General features: G+C 37.3%; 1 protein-coding gene across 2 annotated transcripts in view; it reads right to left on the bottom strand.

The window, feature by feature from the left end:
• Positions 1-1,987: 1,987 nt before the first annotated feature.
• The window catches only part of STAMBPL1 (STAM binding protein like 1), a 44,513-nt gene continuing 37,540 nt past the window's right edge, over positions 1,988-8,960 (bottom strand). The window contains exons 9-11 of one of the 2 annotated variants that reach the window (XM_007470307.1): positions 5,128-5,240; positions 3,546-3,645; positions 1,988-2,311 (exon numbers count right to left, since the gene is read on the bottom strand). In XM_007470307.1, coding sequence (XP_007470369.1) covers positions 2,255-2,311; positions 3,546-3,645; positions 5,128-5,240 — 270 coding nt within the window. In that variant the 3' untranslated portion in view covers positions 1,988-2,254. The remainder of the gene's footprint in view (positions 2,312-3,545; positions 3,646-5,127; positions 5,241-8,960) is intronic. The other variant, XM_007470306.1, reaches the window with a different exon arrangement.

Here is an 8,960-nt window from a genome sequence, read left to right as displayed (position 1 = left end):
CTTTCACGCAGGGCGAGTCATAGGTTTGCAGCCTCCAGGAGTCCTTCAGCTGTGACAAGGTCCTCCTGGGAAGTCTGGTTAGTTGGGTTTGCACCTGGCAATAAGAAAACCATACGCCCTTCAAGAGCAGCTTTTCAAACTACGTCTCAGGCCTGAGATTTTGCGTCCCCTTGCAAGGGAATAAAAATGCCAAGAATGCCCCACTCCTTTAGGGAATATGATATATCTTTTTAATGAAAAATGAGTTCCCTCCTAATTTGCTGTTCAGAAGCGATATAATTGGCTCTGAATGCTCAGAGTAGCTCTTTCTATTCTCTCCAGAAATCTAAGAAGCCAAATGTTCTTGGCTTTCAATTGAGTCCTTTCTATCTCTAGGTACCATTCAATGGTCATCATTTTTTCATCAGATACCTCTCATTGGACACCCTCTTGGTCTACTACTGTATCTTTGGTTTCCACCCTGAGGATATCATTCATTTCTCAACTCTCCCTAGTCCCAACAGTCATTGTTACTTGAATAAATTACATAATCTTTTCCTGTGATCAAGTATGTCAGAATATCCTGCTGTCCTTAAATGCTAAGACGTTGAGGACAGCATCACTCGGGGGAAAGCGGGCTGTCCGTGGAGCCAGGCTCGCACAGTTAATATGCCCTTAGCTGTGGGAGACTATAGACTCAAGTCCCCGTGCATTGGGCAAGCAAAGCTCTTGCTTCTGGAGTCTGGGACCTGAACTCTCCAAGCCTACAAGTTATCATAGGCAGAAACAAGTCACTGAGCTGCCCACAGTAGGCTCTTTATGAATGAGAACTAGAGTAGAAGCTAGGTGACATGATACCTGTATTAGGGAAGAGACAAGTGGGGGAGGAATGTTATCTCGTCCAAGCACAGAGTGCAGGGAATATTCCTCCTAGGAATACAGAAATCCTTGAACTAAAAAGTGGATGCTAGTACATGCAAACAAGACCATTTAGGCAACTCAGATATAATGCCAGGAGGAAAGCAAAGTCTGGGAAAGCTGAGGTTGGCACAAAAAACATTGGGAAGAGAGAAAGTTAGATCGGATTAGCTTGACTTCCATTCTTCTCTCCTTTTATTTGGGCTACATTTTCTTCATAATGTTTTCCTACCAATTCAACTTGCCAACATAATCCGTCAGTCCCCCATTCCTTCTATTAATCTATTATCTTTCGATCCAGGTAAATGCCTTTATTATCTGGGTACCAGTCACAAATTCCATTCCAAGCCTTGGTCATATTATAACTCTGTATTCATGATACCCTATTCAGTTTCTGTACAGCAGAAACTGTACGTATTTTTCTTCCTATTCCCTGTGCCTTGGTTTATATAGATACTTTTAATTATGAATGTTCTTGCCAAATGATTTTATTTATTCTTTTTGGTTGAGAATTATCAGTATTTCCTATACCTCATTCCTTCTCCCTGTCATCCCTATTGACTTTCACAGAAATAGGCTTTACATTTCCATCTGAGCCTTTTTTTATTCCTCTTTCAAGTGTCTCTGCTTTTAGTCCTCTAAATCAAGTTAATGAATCATTGGCTATCTCAGGTCCTCTGACACCTGATCCCTGAGTAGAAGCTCAGGGCTCTGGTCTCTTACACTAAGATTGACTACAGACTCTGAGCCAGGATTCACTGACACTGAAAACACACGATGGGCTCAACTGTCTGCAGCTGTGTTTCTTCTCACATCCTTCTTTGACCACCGCAGGGAAAAGTCTCAGAAACATATGGCCTGTCTTGGAAACCCCCTGGTACTCAGAATTTCTTATGTGGAACTACATTTTACAGGAATAAAAATAATACAGCAAAACATCTAAAGCTCTGAAAACACATGCAGAGACCCCTAAAAATACCAGACAGTATAACTTTTAAAAATTGTGAATCACTACGTTGTACACTTAGAACTTATATAATATTGTACACCCACTATACGTCAAAAAAAAAGTTTAAAAATTCCAGACATATTGTTGTTTGCGGCACAATTTATTATCTGGTCATAGTATTTGGGCACATTAATAGGTATTGATTTAACTCCATTGTAACCTCTCTTGAGACAAAGCAACCCAAAAAGAAAGCTTCAAAATGTGCAAAAGTAATAAATATCAAACTTTCTGACCTAAAATGTATAAATATAAAATGTCAGTCATTTCTGGAAACATCTTAAGAAAATCCAGCAACCACAGGTCCATGGGTAAGTGTCTGGCGTGGACGGTGCTAATCTTCAGAACATATCACCTCAGATCCAGTACGATTATTTTTATGTCTTTTACCAACACATGTTTGCATATCTAGGAAAGAAAAAATTGGCTTTACCTCATGATGTTTAACATGATTCTCTTTAGGGAGGGAGTATGAATTTCCTAATTTCAAATGTTTCTAATTTTAAAAATATTTCCACTCAGAACAAATACAATCATATGTATTCACTTTCAACAAGAAGAAAATGTTTACAAAAGGTGCAAGTAATTTTCATTTTAAATAAATTCTGAGTTCAAAATACTGTTTCTCTGATATCACAGCCAGGGAACAGCCAAGCAAACAGAAAAGGATGTAATCAAATAATGTTACTTTGGGGCTATACAAAGCTAATCAAAAAAATAGGATTACAGTTTTCATTGAACTTTATGAAAAACTAATTTGGCCATATCAAGCAGAAATAATTCAGGACACATTTAATATCATTTTCTTTAATAATCGTTTGCTTGCTGGGACCCTGGAGAAAACTGTTAATTGTTTAAGTATCACACAGATATGTAAATGGAAAGGAAACTTTATGTATAATCAACTCTGCTACAGAAATACTGTCATTCTTTTGTAAGTAAAATAGTAATGACAAGAAATCAGAAGAAAATACAAAGATTGATTAATTTTACGAGATAAGAAAATTCCAAACTAAGCAATAAAGTGTTTTATCCTATATTATATTGCTACTATTGCTCTCCTTAAAAAAAAAAAAAAGAGGCTTATGTGTTTTATAGCTGGAAGTCTCTACCTCTTAATCTCCTTCACCTATTTCACCTGCAAACCCCCTTCCCTCTGACAACCATGCATTTGTTCTATTTATGACTCTCTTTTGTTTTGTTTTTTAGATTCCACATATAAGTAAAATCATATGGTATTTGTCTTTCTCTGACTTATTTCACTTAACATAATACCCTCTAGACTCATCCACGTTGTTGCAAATGGCAAGATTTCATTTTTTAATATATAATTGTGTGTGTGTGTGTGTGTGTGTGTGTGTATATATATATATATATATATATATATATCACATCTTTTTAAGCCACAGGGGTGTAATATATAGCGTAAGGACTATGGTCAATAATAGTTTAATAATTTAGTATGGGGACAGATGGTTACTAGATTTATCATGGTGATTTCATAAGGTATGAAAATGTCACTGTATTGTATACCTGAAAGTAACATATTACATCAACTATATTTCAATCAAAAAAAAAAAAAAAAAGGAGGGGGTGAAAAATAAACACTATGTGCAAAAAATAACCAACGTTGTCTACTCACACTGAACAGCCTGGGGTCCTTGGTGTGTGGATGAAAGCCCTTCTTTTTACAAGCGGAGACCTCAAGCATGCCAGCATTGGTGAGCCTGAAGACGCCGGTGCTAAGTTTCAGAGTGAAAAAAAGGTACAAAACCGAAGGATCATTTGGGCTTTCCAGATGCTTTAATTTGAATGGCACAAGCATACATATTCTTCAAATGGAATGGAGAAAGAAACGACAAACTAAAAATTTTACAGGGATTTTTTTTTTTAACCAGTGTTGTGTGACGGCCTAGAGGAAGACTGAAGAGACCAGTGCTACTGCCAAGTGCCTGAACTGCTGTGTGAGACCTTGGGAGAAAAGCTGAGACCCCATAGGAGGAAATTACAGGTGATGGATATTTCTAATTTCTCTAATACATGCATATCTCATTTTATTGTACTTTACTTTATTGCACTTCGAAGACACTGCATTTTTACAAATTGAAGGTTTGTGGCAACTCTGTATTGAGCAAGTCTACTGGAGCCACTTTCCAGCATTTGCTCACTTCACGTCTCTTTGTCACATTTTGGTAATTCTCACAATATTTCAGACCTTTCCATTATTATATTTGTTATGGTAAAGTGTGATCAGTGATCTATGACTCGCTGAAGACTCAGATGATAATTCGCATTTATGAGCAATAAAATATTTTTAAATTAAGGTATGTACATTGTTTTTTTAGACATAATGCTACTGCACACTTAATAGTCTGCAATGTAAACATAACTTTTATATGCACTGGGGAACCAAAACATTCATGTGACTCACTTTATTGTGTCAGTTGCTTTATTGTGGTGATCTGGAACTGAACCTGCAATATTTCTGAGAAATAAATAGTATTTATAGCTGCAGTAAATATTTACTGAGTGCTGGCTGTGGTGCCAGGCACTATGCTAAGCCCTTTATGTAGACTATCATCTAGTTTCACCTTCACATCAATCTGTGATGGATAAGTATCAGGGATGAAGAGACTGAGGGTCACAGTGGTCAGGTATCAAACTGGGATCCCAGTATCAGTTTGATTCCTCTGCTCATAATCGTGCTGTGATAGTCACTGTCCTCCACATTTAGGAAGGTTTTGGAGATAATTAATCTAAGGCTGGGAATTTTCTTCTCTGTTTTTTTTTGTTTGTTTTTGGCCGCACCATTCAGCATGTGGGACCTCAGTTCCCGGACCAGGGATGGAACCCGTGCCCCCTGCAGTGGAAGCGCAGAGGCCTAACCACTGGACCACCAGGGAAGTCCCCAAGGCTGGAAATTTTCTCACAGCAGAAATCATACAAAAGAACTAAGATCTCAGGCGGCAAACTGGAATAACATATGCTTTATCCACTTCAAGGTCATGTAAAGAAGGAAAACCAGTAATTCTACCACAGAAATGACCTTAAAAAGCAAAAGATGGCAGACCTACAAGTTATGGAAGCCAGCAGGCACCAGTCTCCTTTTCCCAAGGGCATGGTTTGCCTACTTATCCAAGTGCTACAACCTGGTGTGTGGACACACTTGAACCTAGCAGACCCAGACAAAGCCTTACTTGAACCCTCTCAATAATCACACTTACTCTTTATGCTTCGGTGAACAGACAATGGCAATGGCCTCTGGCAACATGAGCTGATAAGAACAGTGAGTGTGGAGGTCAACACTGGATAAGAACGCAGTTTGGGTTGGATGTGTCTATAAACAGAAAAGAGGACACTCTTACTGGGCAATCCTATTGGACAATCAATAGCTGAGTGCTGGCCAAAGTCAGAGCCCATGTCAAGAAAAAACTCTAGTTATTTGCTTTTTCTTTTTTACCATCATTAATCAAATGAGGATTCTGAAAATGTCTTGCTGACATAATCCTTCCCTTTATGCATCTATGGAATAACTACAACTTTGAGAAGAGACTCTTGGGAGCGTTTATGTACTTTCTGCTTATTGGGATAACATAAAACTGAAAATTTGCCAAAGCCTTTACATAGATCTTCATTTAATCATCACAACTCATCTGGGAGATATTTAGTGTCTCAGTTTTACGTACAAGGATCCTGAGACTCCTTTAAGGAACTTGCTCGCAAGGAGCACAACTGTGACTGGAAACCCAGAGACACTTATATACAACACCGTGGACATAAAAGGAAAAGTTTCGCTGAATATTCCACACTATACTGGTATCCCTTCGTGGATCCCCATTCCCTACAGATGAGGGAACAGAGCTCTCCGAGGTGCTGAAGATGTTTGGGACTCGTCTCGCATGACGGGAGGGAAGGGGAGACTATAAATTAAAAGAGCTGTCTTCCAGGTTTGGGGCTATATACAGACCTGTGTTTAGGAGAGACAAACACATGCACCCACATGATTTGTAATTCACAGCAAACCCCAACCTCCCTTGAAAAAGGGATGCAACCACTTAAATCATGTATCCAACATCCCCGTCATGCTGGGTCCTGGCTCCATCACTCCCTAGTTGTATGACACTGCAAAGATTCCATAACCTCCTCATGCCTATTTCAGCAACTGTAAAATAAGGATAATAATCATTTTCTTCATGGGATTGTCATGAAACTTAAATGAGACAATCCATGTAAAATTCTTAAAACAGTGCCTAGCACAGAGATAGGAGTCAAAATCATTAGCTTTTATGACTGCTGTTGTTATTGCTGTTTTTCTTGTAATGTTGTCATTTTTTAAATTTAGTTTTTAGTTTATATTGAAATACAGTTGATTTACAATGTTGTGTTAGTTTCAGATGTACAACAAAGTGATTCGGTTATACATATACAGATATCCATTCTTTTTCAAATTCTTTTCCTATATAGGTCATTACAGAATATTGAGGAGAGTTCCCTGTGCTATACAGTAGGTCCTTGTTGATTATTTTATATATAGTAGTATGTATATGTTAATCCCAAACTCCAAATTTATCCCTCTCTCCCTTTCCCCTTTGGTAACCATAAGTTCGTTTTCTATGTCTGTGGGTCTATTTCTATTTTGTATATAAGTTCATTTGTATCATTTTCTTTTAGATTCCATGTATGTGATATCATATGATATTTGTCTTTCTCTGTCTGGCTTACTTCACTTAGTATGATAATGTCTAGGTCCATCCATGCTGCTGTAAATGGCATTATTTCATTCTTTTTCATGGCTGAGTAATATTCCATTGTATATATGAACCACATCTTCTTTATCTATTCCTCTGTCGATGGACATTTAGGTTGCTTCCATGTCCTGGCTATCGTAAATAGTGCTGAATGAACATTAATATTCCATTGTATATATGAACCACATCTTCTTTATCTATTCCTCTGTCGATGGACATTTAGGTTGCTTCCATGTCCTGGCTATCGTAAATAGTGCTGCAATGAACATTGGGGTGCATGTATCTTTTTGAATTATGGTTTTCTCCAGATATATGCCCACGAGTGGGACTGCTAGATCATATATATGGTAGTTCTATTTTTAGTTTTTTAAGAAGCCTCCATACTGTTCTCCATAGCAGTTGTACCAATTTACATTACCACCAATAGTGCAGGAGGGCTCCCTGTCTCCACACTCTCTCTAGCATTTACTGTTTGTAGACTTTCTGATGATGCCCATTCTGACTGGTGTGAGGTGATACTGCATTGTAGTTTTGACTTGCATTTCTCTAATTTAGCGATGTTAAACATCTTTTCATGTGCTTTCGGCCATCTGTATGTCTTCATTGGAGAAATGTCTATTTAGATCTTCTGCCCATTTTTTGATTAGGTTGCTTGTTTTCTTGATATTGAGCTACATGAGCTGTTTGTATATTTTAGAGATTAATCCCTTGTCAGTTGCTTCATTTGCAAATATTTTCTCCCATTCTGTGGGTTGTCTTTCCTTTTGTTTATGGTTTCCTTTGTTGTGCAAAAGCTTTTAAGTTTAATTAGGTCCCATTTGTTTATTATTTATTTATTTATTATCTTTTTTTTTTTTCATTACTCTAAGTGGTGGATCGAAAAAGATCTTGCTGTAATTTATGTCAGAGAGGGTTCTGCCTATGTTTTCCTCTAAGAGTTTTATAGTATCCCATCTTACATTTAGGTCTTTAATCCATATTGAGTTTATTTTTGTGTATATGGTGTTACGCAGTGTTCTAATTTCATTCGTCTACATGTAGCTGTTTTACACTTTTGCCAGCACGTCTTATTGAAGAGACTGTCTAATGCTGTCATTATTAACTAGAGGGCATAGGCCCATAGAAACCGCTTCATGCCTTAACACATAACTATGATCTGTTGAAGAAATGCAAGATTTCAAAACCCCTTTCTACTTTATTTAATAAAATGAAGGTAAAATCCATTGATACCTATTTATAGAAAGATAAATGTCCGGCAGGGAAAAAATAACTATTGGTCTGCATAGACCTAGATCAACTGAAGAATAGAAGTTAACTTTTAAAGCCCAAATCTTTAGTGAGGGCATGAGTGGGAGGGTCTGACTGCCTGTTACCTGATTCAGTGAAAATCTTCTATTCATACATAGAGACTTCTACGTCTTGATGAAAAAGTAAGAAGTGTTCAAAGAAGCTCTAGTGCTATGGAGGCGGCAAGCAGATTGTCAAACAGACAAATCACTCTCCCTTCAACTTATTTCCAGACTGAATGCACACTGTTAAGACATTCTGTTGTTTGTTTTTGTTTCGTTTTCATTGTTTCTGTTTTGCGCCTTTGTGTTGCACCTTAAGATATTCTGAGTCCTTCATTTCTGCCAAGAGGAATCACTCCAGCTCCAATAAGGACAGCTCTCCCATGGGAGAATGGTGCTCCAATCCCATGACCCCATTCTATGGAGATAAAAATGATGATGATGATGGTAATGACGATGATGACAACTTCAGCAGCTGATGCCATTTATCACAATTGAATAACATGCCAGGCACTGAACTAATCATTTTTCCATGAATTAATTTTACAAGATGAGATGAGTGCTGTTATTATCCCCATTTTACCAGATGAGGAAACTGAGCTAAGCAGAAGAGTAAATAACATGCTTAAGGGCATAGAACTAGTTAAGCTGAGACGTCTAAATTGAAATCCAGATCCGTCTGATTCTGATTCAACCTTTCTTTCCTATGACCAATTTATATCCAAAAAATGTTAGCTCTGGAATTTGTTGCTATTGTTATGCCAATAAAGACCATCACAAAAAGTCATTACAGCCACTGAAGTTTAGAAATACAACATGTTACTGATTTCACTGAACCACAACAATCTGACATGGTAACATTAGAAAAAAGCAAAGTCTTAGGATTCTAAAATTATGCTAAATTCATTATTTAAATGACTTCATTGTTGCATACATTATATGTACATGTCATAAGGGAACATCTTTTGTTTCTGATCTGGGAAATGTTTTTTTTTTTTTTTTTTTTTTTTTTTTTTTTTT

The sequence above is a fragment of the Lipotes vexillifer genome, unplaced genomic scaffold, assembly GCF_000442215.2.
Source record: "Lipotes vexillifer unplaced genomic scaffold, Lipotes_vexillifer_v1.1 scaffold690, whole genome shotgun sequence".
Lineage (NCBI taxonomy): Eukaryota > Metazoa > Chordata > Mammalia > Artiodactyla > Lipotidae > Lipotes > Lipotes vexillifer.
This window is presented reverse-complemented; position numbering and strand designations above follow the sequence as displayed.